Source organism: Diabrotica virgifera, chromosome 4 (assembly GCF_917563875.1).
Source record: "Diabrotica virgifera virgifera chromosome 4, PGI_DIABVI_V3a".
NCBI classification, from domain to species: Eukaryota; Metazoa; Arthropoda; class Insecta; order Coleoptera; family Chrysomelidae; genus Diabrotica; species Diabrotica virgifera.
In genome coordinates, this window is record NC_065446.1 from 128,068,318 (window position 1) to 128,088,882 (window position 20,565).

A 20,565-nucleotide genomic window follows, 5' to 3' on the forward strand; every position below is an offset into this window, starting at 1 on the left:
TGTCACCTGAAGAGCGATCGCGTAAAGTTCTAAACATTGATGCTATAATATACTATGATTATTTTAAAAATCGACCTGTCCGAGCGTTTTGTTTATGTGCTAAAAATAAATAAGTCAATAAGGGGGGACGGGGTAACACCTATTCTAGCGACCTGTATATAAGTTTCTAACAAGTTTGGTTCTTTGAGTCTGATCTTGTCTTGTATCACTACCTTTTCATTCTTCTTCCTCCTTCCGCCCTCTGTGACTCCTCGTTCTCCCTCTACTTACTCTACCTCCTTCTATCTGTTATTGTGCTCTTTCTCCCTCTTAACCATTTTTAACTATTTATATCCTTTCTCTCGTTCTCTTTGTTCTCTTGTCTCTCCCCATTCTCATTATATTTTTCTCTCTCCTTTACTCTGTGTTTCCTTCTCTCCCCTTCCCCATGATCCTCTCTCTCTCTCTCTCTTCTCTCTATTTCATGTTTATCTTGCTTCCTCTACGACACAATATATATCTTTTTAAGTTACCTACTCGATCAATTGCTGAGTTACTACCGTCGTCAAGTAATACTGAATTAACAATATAAATAATCTTGCGGACCAAGAATCCATAGAAAAATTAACACGATCAAATATGGAACGTATTATTACTTTTACCTTTTTATTGCCAACGAAATTTGTACTCCAGCTCTTCGTGTGTTCCATCCTATATGCAGCAATATTTTCGAGTGCTTTCTTGCGGTTACGATATCTTTGTGAATATAAAAAATAAATCAAAACTTTTTGTGTCTTTTTATTATCCTTTATATTCAATAACGAAATTTTCTCAATAAGTTGTGCCATTTGATGAGAGGTGGTACTATTAGATTCGTCGCTTTATTTTTGTAGTTCCAGCTATTCAACGTTGATGTGTCATAGTATTGCAGATCAAATCATCGCAAAACTCAATCAAATAAAGTAAAATTGATGCAACATCCATTCTGTTGGTCAGATTTAACTCCCTGTGACTTCTAACTGAAACATCTCAAAAAATGTACATCAACAAAGACGAAACATACAATACAAGCACGAAATGTTTACGTTTGATCGTACATCTACGTTTACTTTAAATTTTATCATTGTTGTACATGAACCCAACTTAACACCCCAATTTCCACCTAACCTCTCACTTAACTAACTTACATTCCACATCTCCAACTACTTTTTTCTATATTTCTATTAGGAAGAATCTTTCCAGATTCGGGAGCTAGTTCAGTGTCCTGGCGCCTCAGCCCTTCAAGTTCGGGATACAAGTCACAGTCACAAATGTCGGAATCGGTAACGCCTTCTCCAACATCAACGCCGCATCCTCCCGCTGAAATCAGGGAGGACGTCGGCTGTGAAGACGAGCAGCAGGAAGATGAGTGTCTGGAAAAGCCTGAAGATAATCATATTGTGTGGGCTGTTACGGACATCCAGAATGTACCTAAAGGAAGCCTGATCATCAATCCGCAGGTAAGATTGTTTCGTCTTTCATATACAGGGTGATTCATTAAGAATGTCCAATCTCTGAGTTATAGATTTTAGACCTCAAAATATTAAGATTTAAAAATGAATAACCATTTTCAATTTCGTTGCAACACGAAACTACAGCCGCATCATTATTCCAGTTCAATCAGAGAGTGCAGCAAGCATCTCTACCGGTTTCTAAACTTATTAGTCTCTCATCAGGAGGCACATATGCTGCTCTCTCTGACCCAACTATGAGAAACCCCGGCGTGCAGTCACGGATTGCAACGAACGAAATGGCAGGGATGCCCTAGCGGCAACTGCTTAAGAACAAGTGCATTAAGATTTAACCCACATCACTTAAATAAAATGTGGCTCGTTACTGAGTTACAGGGTGTTTTATTCCAAAATTTATTAACTATATGGTATACATTTTTTTTATAAAACATTTCCAGAAAAACCCTGGGTTCACAAATTCCCATACATAGATAGAAGGCATTTGACAAATATTATAAGAATGAGGACAGGACTTTGTTGCACAAGCTCACTTCTATATAGATTAAAAGTAAAAGAACATCCTTACTGTGAATGCGGAAAAATTGAAGATCTAGATCACATTCTTCTACATTTGCCAATAAGATTATCGAAACAGTTTAATTTGAGAATCGACTTACAAAATTAGGAGTACCAAAGATTTCCAATGTTCAAAATATATTGCAAAATCTTACTAGTGAACAACTACAGGCAGTGATTAATCGTTTTTAAATATTAAAAAAATGAATTTATGAATTTAAAATACTTCAACCCGCACTTCTTTTAAACATAGCCCAACACTCCCCTGGTTACTCGGTAAATCAAGGCAACATTTAGGTTTTCATTGTTGCATCATTGCTTAGAGCAAGACGAGCTGCAATACAATCAAACGTACTGGCAGATGCACAAGTATGCAAGTCAAGAGAGAGGGTAAGAAGTAGAAGAAGAACAAAAATGTCATAATAAAAATGATTAAAAGTGCACAGTGTCCTTGTAACAGGGCAATTTCGTCAGAAATTATAAAGGTGTCCGTTGTATGTTTTCGTGCCTGTGAGTGTATTTACATATTTTTGAAATTTTGCCTTTATTAACCCGCCGTTACACGCGTCTTCTATTGTGACGTGGTTGCACGCGTATGAGCGTCGCCCTCACCTACATAAATTCGACTTATTTCGAGGAAGAATGAATGTCAACATGTATAAATATACAATGGGTTGTACTCACATATTATAGAAAGTCTCGTAAACCAATTTTTTTTATTAATTTAACAAAAAAAAAAGTAAAAATAATATAGATCAAAAGCAAGTTTTCTTAATTTTAAATTTCAGCAAGCCACTGAAGAAATTAACGTTCTTTACACGAATTCATTTTACTAAAAATACAAATTAAAATTAAAAACTGTTCTGAAGCTATTTCTTTGTGGCATTTATGTAATTAACTATTAATATTTTGTATTTTGATAACGACGTCCGAGGTGGAATTCGAAACGTCAATAAAATCAATTTTTCAAGTTAAATTGTGGCTTATTTCCCAAATAGAATAGGTAAATTTAAAAAGGGGTTCTTAACCAGTGGCGCACCTAGAATTTTCCTCTGGGGGGAGGGGGGTTTGCTTGGGCACCGAAAGTTTTTTGTATTATTTTGTGAAAGACAAGTTACATTTTCCTACTTTCTTTTATATATATTTCTATATGCTCTGGGTGGGATTTTAACCCCCAAACCCCCCTCGGTGTGCCACTGTTCCTAACCTAATCCAAACAATAATATTTTAATTAAACCTACCTAAATATTAAATAAAAACCTAAAAATTTCTTTGAGATAACAGAAACGTGATTTCACTGTGATTGCACGCGCAGTGAGGAATTCCCTCACTTGAAGAGGGATGTCTCTTCTTTCAACTATCACACAGCACACTGGCCGCCTGAAATATTCTATAACTTTTTCATACCCTCTCATAAACCATGCTAAAGGCATTCCTGGGTGCTTAAGGTTATCGTATTAGTTTACACAATTTCATTGGTTATAAACAAATATGGTGAGGGATTTCCTCATAGCGCGTGTAATGGCGGGTTAAGGGGAACGGAGCAAAATGCAAAATTTTGATGCATGTCAAAATTTTCTATGAGTTTTTAATGTATTATTTTTTTTTCGAATCCTGAAAAAACTAATAAGTATTTTTGAAAAATTTAAACGCAGAATGAAAGGCTACTTTATTACCGAGGGCCGAAAGTCCCTTAGAATAAATAAAAAGTTTCTTTTGGACGAAATATTTGCAATTTCTGACTTTCGGCCCTCGCTAATAATGTAATCTTTCATTCTGCTTTTAAATTTTTCAAAAATATTTATTAATTTTCTCAGAATTCGAAAAAAATGAATACTTTTAAAACACATTGAAAATTTTGACATGCATCGAAATTTTGCATTTTGTTCCGTTCCCTTTATGTCAGTTTATCAGTCTTGATTCGAAATGTTCGATTAAAAGAACTTATTCCTTGTAAAAATATCCGAGATCTGAGCGTGTTATCTGTGGAAGAAATATGTTAAACTTTCAGACAATTTTTCGTTTGCAAAAGCCTTTTTTAAAATATGATACATTTTCTGTCACGTCTTTATAATACTGTCACAGTTGAACGATTTTTCGTAAAACTATACTGATTGTGTGGGAGAACGTTTCTTTCTTTCATCACCATCAGTTTTGGCGAAGATTTTTTTCATACATATAATTTAACAATTTTCATTTAGACGGGACAACCTTTGAAGAATGATGACGGCAGTCTCTATCATTACGACCCAGACAATCTACCACCGAACATCAGCCTCACGCCTGCAAAGCCACCACCTTCCTCGCCACAGAAATCATCCCCGCAACAATCTCCAAAGAAATCACAACCTAACAAACATCCACAATCACCATCCAAGAAGACGTTAATTGCAAATAGTTCAACTAGTCCTAGTTTACCGTTCTCGCCACCATTGCCGGCAAACGGTAGTAGTACGGCACAAAAAAGTTTTACATATGTTCAAAATGAGCCACAGCAATTCGCTGGGTACCACACTAGTTATAGTTCACCTCCAGCTGTTCCTGAACAGGCCACCGTATTTCAACAGCCGTATATAGTTTATTCTGCGCCATATGGGGTTTACATGCCACAACAGTATGATGGGAGAATGGTAAGTTGGAGATTTGGTTCTAGTTATAAATCTCAGTGAATGTTACAAGAAATCATACATTTCATATTTAGTTTCGGTATCCCAAATTACCTAAGATCCTAAGCAATAACATATACATTTTTTTGTACATGTGTACTTGTGATAAAAACTTTTGACTTCAATTTTTGAACTGTAGGAAGTTTCATCAACAGTAGCAGTATCAGAGGTAGGAAGCCAGCAGTATTACCTATCCGAAGGTTCAGCTCCAGCTCCTCCTTCGGTGCAAACAGTTACTTACCAACCTACACAACCAACTCCATACTGGAACCAACAACTACCTTACTATCAGAACACCACACAGCCAACTGCTGCTACTCCACCTCGGTATCCGTCAGTTCCTTTACAGACAACGATACAGGCGCAGACACAACCAGCTTTTGTATCACCAGGTTATCCAGCGACCAACTTCATTACATCCTCTACCATTCAACCCACACCAGAAATCCAACCAGTGTATCCTGGTCAAGCAGTACAGGTAGTATACCAGAGTCAAGGCGCGCCGCCAAATCCAGTATATTATCAAAATCAGCCGCCCATAATCTACAGCCAAAATCCAATGTATCCGCCTGTTTCCTCTACGTATCCCCCACCGGTAGCTCAACAGCCGGTGGCACCACAACAGAGCCTGCCGGCGTATCCGCAAACTACGTCCACGCCGAATAGCTGTCCGTCCAGTACAGGACCGGTTCTTCCCGGAGTTGGACCTGACCAGCAGACACTGTACAACTTAGCGCAGAGTATACAGCAGATGAACTTGGGGGGCAATGGCCACTGCCAGGCGTATTTATCAAGTAAAGGTATGTTTTGAATGATTTTTAGTTAGTTTTTTGTTTTTAAATTCCAAGTTTCACTTTCGGCAAAAAAGGAAAAAAATTAGCATGCAAGTATAATACAAGTTAACAACGTTAATTATACTCTACTAGGCGTTAATAGGTACCTGACATCTGTTTATAATACCTAATTATAATATTATTTACATCAGAAAATCACATGCAGTGAAATTATTCGTCACATCTGATATACCGACACGTGTAAGAGAGGAAGAAAATAGCAACGATTATGGAAACTTGTTACACGAGTGCAAAAGCATCACAGCCCAGTAAATGAACGTTTTGGACTGTAGTTTTCAGCGTCCGACGGAGGACGATTGCTTAAAAATTTGGATTTAGGTTCTCCTTACCCTCCACTTCAAAGTTGGACTTGTGCCATTGCGTTGATTGCTAAAACTTAAAAAGTATTAGTGATACGAAAAATTTCAAAGAGTTTACTCTTTGAGATTTTTGTATCTGTCCAGTTTTTTATAAGTGTTTTGGTTTTATTTTCGTAACTTGCTTAGTTTTAACGCTAGAAACTTTAAACACAAAAAGTTTCAATGAATTTTCCACGAAAGTGCTTCATTTTTTGGTTATTTCACGTTGAAATATTCGATTTGGAATTTGATGAATAAGAGCTTTTTACAATTTACAACAATTTACAACATTTACAACTTTGCTTTTACTGAGTCTGTAGACTTTATGAATACATAATTTTTTTTAGGTACCTAGCTACATTTTTATTAAGAATATATTTTTTAAATACTTACTTTTTGTTAATTACGAAAAAGCGCCTGAAAACGTTTTTTTTTTGTTAAAAATAAACATTTTTACTCGGAAATAACTTAACAAATAACTAGCAAATCGAACAAAAGTTGCTACGAATTAGTCAATTTATCCATTTGTGGACTTATTTTAAACTTATGTTTTTTTAACGCCCGAGAACGGGTGACTTTCACCCCTCAAGTAAAACTAACCAATGGCACAAGTCCATCATTGAAGTGGAGGGTAAGTAGGACCTGAATCCAAATTTTCATGCAATTCGGTGGTGACACTGAGAGCCCCGCAAACTGCAGACTTTTTATCGGCCGATATTTTGGTCGTGTTGGGCTGTTAGTACGCATACCGAGCCAACTAAACAGTCGGGTTGGTGAAGGGGGCGCAGACTAGCAGCTGTCGACCAACTATTCTCGAACGATTTAGTACTAAAGTTCGTATTTGACTGTTCAAGTGAGTAGTCGCACAATGCAAAAATTATCCAGAAATGTTATCCATTCACAATGGAAGAAATAAGAAAACGATAAAAACTAACAGATGTGATCCAAAAGATTGCCATCTTAAAATGGAACATGGTTGGACACACAGGAAGAATGGAAGACAACCGTTGGATGAAGCGAATTCTTGAATGGCGACCAATGACAAGCAAGAGAAGTAGAGGCAGACCTCAAACAAGATGGCTTGATGACATCAAGTGAATGGCTGGCCACAAATGGATGCAAAAAATAACAAACAGAAATAAATGGATACAACTAAGGGAGGCTTACTTCCGACGATGGATGGAACAGCTGTTGATGATGATGAATCCTGAGTGATAGATTATTTAGTGGACAATTCTACGCAATGTATGTATTCTAAATTATTTGATTACCCAAAATAAAATTTCGCCTTTTATAGGATGATCATAGCAGCTTCAATAAACTTCTTCTTGTAGTTATTTCTCTTATCGGAGGTTGGCTATCGTCACAGCTATCCGTACCTTATTGTCGGCTGCTCTGAAAGGATCTACTGAGCTGCAACTGTACCACTCTCTTAAGTTTCTCAGCCAGGAAATTCTTTTTCTACCTATGGATCTTTTCCCCTTAATTTTGCCCTGCATTATTAGCCTTAATATCTCATATTTCGCACCTCTAGTAATGTGGCCCAAATATTCCAGCTTTCTTGTTTTGATGTTCTTTATCACCTCGCAATCCTTTTGTAGCCTTTTTCTTTTTGTAGACTTCTGAATTCGTAACTTGTTGGATCGATGGTATTTTCAAAATCCTTCTATAGCACCACATCTCAGATGCTTCTAACTTATTTATGTTGTCTACCTTTAGGGTCCAGCTTTCCATTCCATACAACAAAGTCGAGAACATGTAGCATCTTAGGGCTCGTATTTTCAGCTCCAGAGGAAGGTCTCGATTAACAAACATTTTTTTCATTTTTTTTAATTCTTTTCTTGCAATTTCGATCCGTTTCCTGATTTCTCTACCGTGGTCGTTGTTTTCTGTTACCCAGGTTCCCAGATATTTGTAGTTATTCACTCTTTCTACTTGTTTTCCCTCGATATCTAGCCTTCCTACTGTGTGTTGTTTAGAAATAATCATGAACTTGGTTTTCTCAACATTCATTTGTAGTCCATATTTTATACTGACTTGATGCTATTTACTAATCGTTGTAGTACTTCTGAATTAACTAGTCATGTTAATTGGACCACCCAGGTTTTTACAATTAACGATTGTGAATTCGACGATGCCATTTTTTCGCAAAAATATTCAAAAAATATTCTCTCGGCACGTGTATCGGACACCAAAACTAGGAGAGAATTGAACTATCGGCCGATAAAATAATCGGCGTATGTGCGCAAGTCCTAGTTAGCCAATACTGATTAAACCGTCGGCGTCGGCCGATAGTTGGCCGACAGATTAGTTTGAAGGCAATCGGGAAGCCCATCAAACTTTTTTATCGGCCGATACTGAATCGGTGTAATGTGCGCATATGCATACATCTCTGTACTGATTAAGAAGCCGACCAAACTATCGGCCGATAAAAAGTCTGCAGTCTGCGGGGGCTCTGAAAATTACACGGTATCGCCGTATTTCACGTTCGTTTACTGATCTATCAGTAATCTTTTAGCTTGGACACAGACACCAATCACACCTGTGGGTAGAAAACGTTTGGAAAGGACTTTACCCAGCTGTGAACTATCCAAAATCACAGGATACCATGCACAATAGAATTCACGAGTTAGCACAGAAGGCAGAAATTTGTGCATGTGTTTCTTCCCGTACATTATTAATTCGATCAGGTACTTAATGCGTACTTTACACGGTCAATATTATTGAAGCAATATCGATATTCATAAATATATTGAACGACGTCATATGTTCCAAATTTTAAACCTATTTAGTTCCTCATAATCATATCCTGCTTTATTATAAATGGTGAAGCGACTGCAACTAACGTCTCTAACGTCTATTTAACCAGTTTTTTATGCACACTGTTATTTGCCTCCTTTTTTTCCTCTTCTTGAGAACCAAATCAGATCCGATTAGAAACTCTAGATCCATTCTCCTTGAACTGCACAATTAAAACTCACATTTTATTGATCAATGTTATTTAGACGTGTGAGGGCTACCGTTTTTTACCATTTATTCGTCATTGCATCAATATTATTGACAGTAGTAACACTCCACGTATTGAGTTATGCTACATTTACACGGTCAATATTATTGACGAATAAATGGTAAAAACGGTAGCGCTCACAATACTCAATAATATTGATCAATAAAGATAAAAAACGGTAGCCAACACGACTCAGTATCGACCAATAAAGTGTTAGTTTCAATTGTGCAGTCAAGGAGAATGGATCTCGAGTTTCTAATCGCATCTGCTTTGGTTCTCCAGAAGAGGAAAAAATGAGACAAAGAACAGTTTGGATAAAAAACTGGTTAAATATACGTTCGAGTTATGGATATGGGGACTTGCTCCGATGACTCTACAGTGAGCCATATGACTACACATTTTTTTTTAAGAATGGATGAAGAACGGTTTCAACACCGTTCACAAGTAGTTGCACTCGTTTCACCATTACATATTATATCAAAATTATTTTTGTTTGTTCCATAAATTAATATTGATCGTTATTTTGGATGATTTTTTCGAAGATAAATTTTTTATAAATATGCTATTTGCTTAACCCTTATCCGGGCAACACATTTTACTTACGTAACCGGGCAATTCGAGTCCGTTGGGCCCACCACGGTTCTTTAATGTACTATTCATATTTACCCATATATTATGTCTAGCATTCCTTTTTGATTTTTTATTAAAGTTAAATTTAAATTCTCTAGATTAAAAAAAGGTGCTACTATATTACCTATGCGGTCTACCTCGAGGGTGCGATCTACCTGAAGGATTTGCACAAACTAATGAAATGCAAAAAAACTTTTGTAGAAAAAATATTTATTTACAAGTAATAAAGATTTGGAGCCAAAGAAGACTTAATAAATAAATAAAATCTTTTGTAAATCTAATAGGCCATTTTATTTGAAAAAAGGGATTGGTATTTACGCATACCCTGGAAAAAGATTACGGTGTTGTTGCCTTTCATTATTGTGTGAAAACCCTTCTGAGAAAAGAGTATAAAAGAGAAAATATAGTTGGGCCATAAAAGTTACTCCAAAGTATATCTACATTATGATTGTTGACACTCAGGTGCCCTGCAGTTAGTAGGAGTCCAATAAAGGCATATATCTCTGTAGAGTCGCAATATGTCCAGTTCTCTATCCCCAGGACTTTTTCGGCTTCTTTACTTGTACACTTCACTATTTCGTTCACCATTTTTTCGTCCACAAACAAACAAAAGGAATCAACAGGATCATCCACACTTTGACCAGGGGCTAACATTACTTTGTGCACTTTGCTTTTTATTATGTCGCAGGATCTCATACGTCCTGTCGGTTGTGGTTGACTCTTCCAGTTAGTTCCATCCTTAGTTTCAAAAATTACACACTCTGAAATCTGGGAACTGGTAGCTACACATTCTTCTTCATTATCACTCAATACTACCTGCTGATCATCCTCTTCACTTGCTTCCAAAAGATGATCTTCAATTTCAGAGTCACTTTCAATGCCAACTACTTCAGGAGATTCTTCATCATCGGAATCCCATAAATGATTAGCAATATCTTGCAGTTCTGCAGCTGATAATGATTTTCGGGACATTTTATTCGCACTATTTACTTTCACTGTAATTCAATATAATTTTACTGGCTTAGTAGTTGTTGACACTAACATCGGTATCAAACGACTGATAGCAGATGCATTATTTATTTCAAAATATGTATAGGTACCTACCTAAAAATACTATTACATTCCAACAATCATTATCAGTTTTTACAATTCATTTAGAATAGATATAACACCTATTGTAAGCATATCTTTGATGTTCACATCAAAGAGATGTTTAAATTGTTTGTTGCACGTTTAGACTTTATTATTGGATTTCCGGAATCATAAAAGTCTTTTACATAATCCACAAAAACATTACCTGACTGCCAGATTAACTTCTGTAACAAAGATTTAGACTTTAGGTATAAATACAAGTAGCGCCCGACAGGCCCGTATTGCCCCTTTACGTGACAAAATTCTTTCGACGCAATAATTTCAAAAATGATAATGAATATTTTGAATAGCTCATGACTATGTTGAAGGAAACACACTTCTAAACAAATTCAGTAATGCATAAAATTCAATAAATTTTTTTTTATCAGTTTATGATAAAAGAATTATCGTCTCGGGCCCGCTGGGCCCACTTTGCCCGGATAAGGGTTAATTGGTAAAAATATAGGCGTAGCTTTATAGGGTCGTTTCATTACAAGGGGGAAAACACAATATTCAAACAAACGACCCCTACAGCGTATGTAGAACGGAATTTCATTATTTTGTGCACATCCTTAAGGAATTTTCAGATTGCTATCTACACCGCACACTATATATGCACAGGTAGACCACATCCTCAGAATAGACCGCATACTATAGTAGCGCCAGTTTTTTTATTATGCAACTGAGTATTACCATTTACACTAACTAAATTAATTTAAAATTAAGAACAACTGACGTTTTATTGCTCAATTTGGTTTATACCCCTCAAACGGTGTCAATAATATCGACACCTGATATGAAAAACATTTTAACTCTACTTATAATGTTTTTCAACTGTGGCTTAAATGACATCTATAAAGGATAACCTTCATTTTGGTCTAAAAACTTTGATCCTATCTTATTTAAATATAAAGTTATTTAACAAAATAACCCCATTGTTACTGCAAATTTTGAATCACTTGGTGGAAAAAACATTGTAACCAATATTACAATATTAAAAAATTTTATTATTGATGAATATTTTGTATAAAAACATTGCAACGTATATATCATTTACGACCGAACTAACTTCTACTGATAAAAATTAGGTACCTGATGTTCACAATGGATTGCACGCTCAACATACATCCACTGCGGTTCATCATTAAATACGTCTGCTAATAAAAAATAATACCCAAAGAATAAATATCTTGGAAGGAAGAGATAAAGGAATCCAAGTGTTTGCAAAATGAATGTCTTGAAGAAACTGAAGAACTCTGGCCAACAGTAGGTATATTAGAAAAACTAGAAATTAACGAAATTGAGAGAATTGAGACCTAGATGTAACGATAAATGTAACCTAACAGAAAATGTAAATCGAAATTATCTGAGATTTTTGGCAATAGTTGATCATGACAAACAGAGCGAATATTTATGTAGATATGTTCTCAGACAAGAGAGCAGTGGCGGAGCGTCCTTAGGGGCCAGAGGGGCCGGGCGCCACCAAAAAATATGTAATATATGTAAATTTTTAGTTACGATTCTATTGTATAATATTTTATATACATATTCATTAAATAAATTAATTTGCTCATGCATATAGTTTTTTCTCGTAATATAAAAATAATATATTGCACAATCACGCACCGTACTAAGTAGTCTTCTCTATAAATTGTCACCATGCGCAGCACTGGCCGCATAGAACCGTCTGATGGGTCAGTTTACGCTGGCCCTTGCTTCAAACAGTATTATTTCTTTGACTAGTCGTTGCAGTCACGTAGGTACCGGCTGTATTGCATTACATGTTCTTCGCTGTCGTCAATAATCCTAAGGCAGGCCGTATAAGATGTTTAGGGGCCCGTTTTGTGTGGCCCTTCTGTGTGTAGTTAATACGCTATTTCGGTGTGATAACGTTAATTTAAAATGAACAAAGTAGACTATTTATTACAAAGTCCCTTTTATACGTTAGGGATGAGGAAAAGAATGAAATTAAACGATTAGGTGTAATAAATAAATAAAAGATTAAGTAATAAATAAACTAAGTCATTCGTTCTTCTTTTGCCCTTTAATTCGTTTAATTTTGAACCTAGGCTTCCCCCAGTTTCCTCCATTCGTTTCTGTTTAGTGCTTCTGTTTCCAGTGCGTTCCTCCTATCTTTTTAATGTCATCTCCCCATCTCATCTAGGGTCGTCCTCTTACTCTCTTTCCTGCCCATGGTCTCCATTGTTGTATCGTGGTATTCCACCTATTGTCCGTTTGTCTGGCGTTATGACCTTCGAAGCTCCATTTTAGCCTGGCTATAATATGTTGTCCTGCGTCTTTTACTTTTGTTTTATTTCTTACCCAGTTGTTTTGCTTTTTGTCTGTATTTTACTCCTAACATTGCTCGCTCCATGGCTATTTGTGTTTTCATTATTTTATCAATGTTTGCTTTGGTCAAGGTCCATGTTTGGCATGCCTATGTAAGAATTGGGAGTATGCACTGGTCAAACACGCTTGTTTTTAAGTATTGTTGTAATTCGAACAACAACTAAGTCATTAATATGGAGAAAAACTTTATAGCTATTCATAAAGTCAGCTGGCTTAACCACATAAAGTAATAAGAGGATATCCCGTTACTTAGGGCATCCAAAGTAACGTTCAGTACAAAGCCTCCCCATTTGTTATGTCCTTCGATGGGGAGAGGTGGTGGTATAGCTTGAGGGTCAGATAGGTACCACTTCATTACAGAGTGTGACCGGTTTGATCTTCGGACATGTGGGTCCCACTGTTCCATTGGAACACACATATCTCTCGAAGCTGGGGGTTGTACGAGTATGTGTGTGTGCGTGTTATTGGATCAGTTCAGTACAGTACCTATATATATTTTTTTTGAGCCATGTTTTTCATTCTTCATTTTTCTTTTCATTGCAATTTCGTCAAATTTATAAGCGGCCCAGGCCCCACTAACTGAAATTGTCACGAGCCGCCACTGCAAGAGAGAGAGAGAGAGAGAGAGAGAGAGAGAGAGAGAGAGAGAGAGAGAGAGAAAGGTTGCAAAGTTAAAATAGTCCATGAGAAACTTTACATATTAATATAATTTGCAGTTATAAGAACACCGACGCCAAGTTTGTAAGAAAACATTTGAAGAAAACTAAGCTATTCAAAAACATTGATGGTCAGAAAGGTGGAGGGCATATACTTGCAGATATGCGTGGTCGCCATAAGAATAGAGCAAATGTTGTAGACGAAAATGTACAAGAAAACCATAAGATTTAAAAGAACTAAGTCACAATGATACCTTGGACTTTTAATCAATGTTGAATAAAATACCGAATTGGGCTTTAGACATAGATAAATGTCGTTTTCTGGTCAAGAGTTACAATATACGAAAGTATGTAGATAACAAGCACACGTTCTCAGTTTTTAGTACTACAATCTTATTTTTCTGATCAAATATGATTTATAAAAACAAACCAAAATTGAGCAAAAGGGCTACCAAATCCGGGAATAAAAATTTACAAGATTTATGGGAACTTCAAATTCCTTTAGCATATAATGGATTACTTCCCATAGCAACTTCAAAATGTAAAGATCTTATTGTTTTGTATTCTAGTAAAGCTATACCACAGCAATATTGCTTGGATCTTCTCCACTCTCAACAAACACAGTATTCGAATGATGACTCTGAATAAAGGTTTGCTAGGAGTTAATTTTTTTTTTGAATAAAATATTATAAACTCTTTTATAATTTGTAAATGTTCATTTTGTAGTAAATAAATCTAACAGATATTATTTTATTTACTTCTTGTTAGTATGTATGATGTGCAATCTTAGATACATACTTGTTTGATTAAAAAAAATCACGTCTTAAGTAAAATCAATAAAAAAACTAATAATAATCTCTTTATTTTGATATTTACCCATTAGTTAGCATTTATATGCACCTAATCAAAGATACATATACCTCGTCCAATTTACTTACCGTTGCACGTCATCCGCGCCATAGCCTGTGACACGATACCAACACGAAATATCTAGGCGGTAGGTGTGTTCCCCTTTAGAATCATTTTGATTCTAAAAAAGAACACACTCACCGCCTAAATATTTCGTATTGGTATCGTGTCACAGGCTATGGCGCGGATGACGTGCAACGGTAAGTAAATTGGACGAGGTTATACTTTCTTGAAATATCATTGTATGTATACTTACAATGATCTTCACCTAAAATTCTTTAAAAAATGGTATTGTAACTCGACCTAAATCAGGACCAGTAATGTTAACAACAATGTGATACGTAAAAGTGAAAAGCTGAGAAAAAGTTATAAAATATGGATTAAGAAAATTACAAAAAATATAAAAGCTGTAGCAGTAAAGAAATAGAATGTGGAAACTTTAAATCGCTCTCCTGTAAACTATGCAAAAGTGAGTTACAATGTTTTCATAACAGGTGTCGATATTGACGGCGCCTCAATATATTGATGGGACTTCAATAAAAATCAAACCGATTTGATTTTTTTCAATATTATTGCCATGAATATTATTGTTTCAATATACTCATTACACGTTCAATATATTGATGAATATCGATATTGCTTCAATAATATTGACCGTGTAAAGGTCACCTAATCTAAAATATGTCACCTTGCCCGAATATGTCAGTTTTCTTGCTTTATTAACAGTAATTTTGTTTCTTCATGGTAAAATATTGACTTATTTTTATCAGGTCAACAAGCACAATACGATTACCGACAGAGACACGGTAATAATGGCCTCAAAGGAAAACAGTTCAAGTACTTCCTAATGGGCTCTAGTCAGAGCAGCACCGGCACGAGTTCTCCGGCTGCTACCGTGATAGCTGCGTACGCACCACAAAATCCTGGAGTGTATAGGACACCGTCTGAAACGCCGCCTCATCATTTTTCGTTCCCGCCGAACTTTTCGTCACCTCCTATGTTTAAGCAGGTAAGAATTTTAGTTTTGTTTGGTATTTCTAGTTTGCTATTTTTTATTTACAATTGTGTAACTCAGAATGATAAGTCGGTAAAAACCGCCTAAAAAATGGTTTTTACGTGATTCGATTCATATAGACCTAATACACCTGTTATGAGTGAGAACTGAACATATCCGGTTAGTAGTTTTGCCAATAGATGGCGAGAGTGTATCCATTTCGATCATTAAGGATGAAAACTCGGTAAATTTAAATTTTTATCGTCTCCTGTAAATTTACCTTTTTGGTTTTTACCGAGTTATCATTTTGGGGTATTCAATTGTCTACATTTATATTGGTTACATTATCGAAGTAAATTAGTATAGAGTGGTATAGCTTTTGAGAAGACGTTTGATAGGGTCCACTGTATCTAGAAATGATTGGAATAGGAATAGATAATAAAGATCTGAGACTGATGTAGACGGCAAAGAATTAGACAAAAATTTTATTCAAAAAGATGTAGACAAGGTTGTGTGTTATCCCCAACTTGGTTAAACGTGTACTCGAAAATCATATTTAACGAAGCCGTGGATGGGCAATGTAGAGTTCGAAGTAGGAGAGAAACTATTAACATCAGATATGCAGATCAAACAGCGATTATGGCTGAAAGTATCGAAGATCTTCTATTTCTTACAGATCGAGTCACTAGATATTGCTCCAATAACAGACTTGGCATAAATACATCAAAGATTAATGAGCCGATTACAAAAGTTAACCATTTTAAATACCTAGGATGTTGGATAAACGAGGCACTAATAAACACTGATAAAGTAATGAAAAGTCATATTTGCTAATTATCACTTCGTTTGTTAATTTTAGTGTTGTGTTTAATAAATTAATTAAAAAAAGAGGAATTGGTAGAAAGAAATATTCATGACTTCGAAACCTTCGTCAATGAACTGGCTTATCAGGAGATGAATTTGTTACATGTTGCACAAGATCGAGAATAATATCGGCAAATTGTCATGGAAGCTACTTACGCCTAAAATTTGGGCACGGTACGCAAATAAAAAGAAGATATCGGTTACAATTCGGTTTTTGTCATTGTTATTATTTCAAGATACAATAAAATAATCAATAATAAAATGATAAAGCGAGAAGGATCGCTCTATAGGTGAAGGATTGTGTGAAAAGGATGCACAAGAAGTCTGGAATTGGTAGGATTAACCGAAATGGTCAAATCAATTATAACTTGATTTATCTCTGGAATGGCACGAGAAATATGCAATCTGTCGGTTATACTGCTGAATTAAATTACATTATGGCTGAAGATCACCAAGACTCCTTTGAAAATGATATTAGGCGTGAGATTTCACTAAATGGTGCAACTGAATTGACCACTATCGATGCTAAAATGAACACTACACTGTAATAATTTTAGTGAATACCTTGTCAATATTATCATTACATATCTTTCATTATTATATGTTTGGTTTGCTTAGGTTCCAAATATAAGAGCTACAACACCAGGAACTTCAAAAAGTAGCCGATCTCCAACTCCAGCAAGCGATGTTACTTATTTTGAGAGACAAAAAATGCCTCTTTCTACGAATTTATACCAAGGGATGCCTTACATGGTACCCAGTAAGTATATTATAATTTTATATCTGCACAAAATAGCATTATTCTCATACGCTAATTATTGTAATGAGTAATGAAAAGAACGTGGTGTACCTTATGAATATAGGAATTTGGCTAAAAGTTGTGGAAAATGGATGATTCTAGGTCAACCGAGTTGGTTTCACGGGAGTTTTCAGGCCAGCTTGAAACGTTTTAGTACAGATCTTAAATGATTTAGAATGTCTTGGTGATCTGAGACAATCTAAGATAATTTCAAGAATCTTTGGAGACTTAAAGGCTGCTTAAAATATTTCAATAACCGCCTTCAGAACTTTTTAAAAGCTTAATAACGACTTCAGGTCAGCAAACATGGTTTGAGGATATTCGGAGACTTCCAGAGAACTTAAAGTGTTTCAGTAAGTTCCAGGACAGATTAAAACGTTTCAGTAATAACTTGGAATATTGTAGATGATTTTTTTATGTATTCTCTCTTTATCTCTCTCTGTTTTTCGCACTTTTTCTTGTTCGAAGTTTTCTTGCACCTATCTCCGTTAAGAATCCGAGATTCTTAATAGTCTCCTAATCTAGTACTACTTAATCTACTAATTCTTTAGTTGTCTTCGGAAACATCTAGGAAATACTTTAGAAGCCAATTTTGGGTTAACCAAGATGTTTATAAAGCACTCCGTCGAGTTTCAGGTCAGCTTCAAACGTTTCATTATTTTTATATAATATTTTAGAGACTCTTAATATCCTCAGATAATCTAAGATAAATAGCGCTGATATACACTCACTGGCACAAAAAACGGGCACCCCAAAAAATGGGTCATTTTTAATGTCTTGTATATCCTAAACCTGATGTCCGATTTAAGTAATTTTTTTAATATGTTATAGCCTTATTCTTTAACAATATCGCTGTAATAATATTGTTGCTAGACAGGTACATTGTCATTGTATATAGGGTGTACGAATCAAACTGTGTTTTTTTCTCAAATTTTGGAACACCCTGTGGAATGTTCTAGCTTTTATAAAATACTGAAATTAAAACCCAACTATAGCCTCAGGTTTTCTTAACATTCTGTTTTTTGATTCATTCGCTTATGTTGGATAATGAAAAAGTTAGGCACTTTAACAACTACTGCTGTTTTTCGCCAATACAGGGTGTTTTTAAATAAGTACGGCAAAATTTAAGGTGTAATTCTGCATGATAAAATAATGACAGTTTGCTTTATAAACGTATGCCCGCAAATGCTTCGTTTCCGAGATAGGGGGTGTTGAAATTGTTTTTACAAACTGACGATTTATTTATTGCTCTAAAACGGTTTGTGATATGCAAATGAAATTTGGTAGATTTTAAGAGGTAGTTATTGCGCATTTTTTGGCATACAATTAAGAATTTTATATTCACCATTGGCGTGCATACGGGATATATCTAAAATGTTTATACCCGTATGCACGCCAATGGTGAATATAAAATTCTTAATTGTAGGCCAAAAAATGCGCAATAACTACCTCTTAAAATCTACCAAATTTCATTTGCATATCACAAACCGTTTTAGAGCAATAAATAAATCGTCAGTTTGTAAAAACAATTTCAACACCCCCTATCTCGGAAACGAAGCATTTGCGGGCATACGTTTATAAAGCAAACTGTCATTATTTTATCATGCAGAATTACCCCTTAAAGTTTGCCGTACTTATTTAAAAACACCCTGTATTGAGGAAAAACAGGGGAAGTTGTTAAAGTGCCTAACTTTTTTATTATCCAACATAAGCGAATGAATCACAAAACATAATGTTAAGAAAACCTGAGGCTATAGTTGGGTGTTAATTTCAGTATTTTATAAAAGCTAGAACATTCCACAGGGTGTTCCAAAGTTTGAGAAAAAACACAGTTTGATTCGTACACCCTGTATACAATGACAATGTACCTGCCTAGCAACAATATTATTACAGCGATGTTGTTAAAGAATAAGGCTATAACATATTAAAAAAATTACTAAAATCGGACATCAGGTTTAGGAAATACAAGACATTAAAAATGACCCTTTTTTGGGATGCCCGTTTTTTGTGCTGGTGAGTGTAGCTCAAGAAGTTTCGGAAACTTCTATAGGCAGTTTAAAATGTGTCAGTAACCTCTTTGACGGTTCTCAATGACATCAGGTGAGCCAAAATGCTTTCAAGTGTCTCGAAAACTTTCAAGTAACTTGAAATAGTTCAGCAATGATGTGGAATGTTTTGATCTGCGTTGTCAGTGTGAAACCATTTAGTATTTGTCTCGAATGCTTTAGGAAGTTTGCATAACCATTGTCTCAGACAATCTTTGATAATTTTAGGAGGCTTCGGAAAATTTCATACATCTTCAAATGTTTTGGTAATAGGCTTCACAACGTTTTAGAAGACTCTCATTGACTGTAGGTTATTTAAATTAACAAGATGGTTCTTGATAGATCTCTTCAGAAACTTACAAACTAGCGCGAAACTTTTCGATAATACATAGTCTGATATACTTTAGAAGGCTTAGAATGATTTCAGGTCAACAAGGTGGTTTTCTGAGATACCGCCAAGTTTCAGATCAGCTTGATACTTTACGGTATTGGTCTCTAATGATTTGTGGAGTCTAAGTGACCTCAGACAGTTTCAAAAGGCTTAGGAAACTTTCAGACAACTTCAGATGTTTTAGTAATAGTCGTCGATACTTTTTAGAAGCTTCTCAGTGCCTTCAGCTCATCCAAGATGTTTTCATGGGGCTTTGGTAACTTTCTGGTAATTTAAAACGTTTGACGGTTTCAGGAAGTTTTTGAAGACTTCAAATCGTCTAAAATTGTTTCAGGATCTTAGTGGACTACCAGGTACTTCAAAATGTTTCAGTGATGGCATAGAATGTTTTAGGTTCTGAATAACTCCCGGTCATCCAAGCTGGTTTCAGCTGCCATTAATAATACTTCAAAATCTTTACGCAACAGTAAAGAAAAATAAAATATTTGGAAAATTTCTAGGTATTCGTACACTCTATTTTAATAATTTTATAAAATTTGGTCAAATTTGTGTATCTACAAAATGCACCAGACACGTAACGGTGGGATGAAAAGTTCGTAGGCTGACACATAGATAGCACTATTGGTATTAAATCCATATGATTTTTAGTCAGCCTTATCTTCAAAAGATGCGTGTTTAAATTTGACGGCTGTCGAACTCTTAGTTTATGAGATATAGCATTTTGAATGAAGCAACTTGTGTTAGTTTAAAAAAATGGATAAAAAGGCATTTCGTGTCGCAATAAAGCATTGATTTTTGGCAAAAAAAAATACTGTTGAAGCCAAAGCTTGGCTTGATAAACATTATTCGGACTCTGTACCAGGAAAATCAACCGTTGAGAAGTGGTT

The 20,565-nt window shown here is 35.5% G+C and overlaps 1 protein-coding gene across 5 annotated transcripts in view; it reads left to right on the top strand.

The window, feature by feature from the left end:
• Positions 1–20,565, top strand: part of LOC126883916 (cAMP-regulated phosphoprotein 21) — a 398,508-nt gene that overhangs the window by 376,046 nt on the left and 1,897 nt on the right. For 3 of the 5 annotated variants that reach the window (XM_050649638.1, XM_050649635.1, XM_050649636.1), the window contains exons 11-15: positions 1,207–1,478; positions 4,247–4,675; positions 4,851–5,511; positions 15,356–15,594; positions 17,062–17,203. In XM_050649638.1, coding sequence (XP_050505595.1) covers positions 1,207–1,478; positions 4,247–4,675; positions 4,851–5,511; positions 15,356–15,594; positions 17,062–17,203 — 1,743 coding nt within the window. Of the gene's footprint in view, positions 1–1,206; positions 1,479–4,246; positions 4,676–4,850; positions 5,512–8,421; positions 8,561–15,355; positions 15,595–17,061; positions 17,204–20,565 lie in introns of those variants that run through there. The other 2 variants (XM_050649637.1, XM_050649639.1) reach the window with 2 other exon arrangements.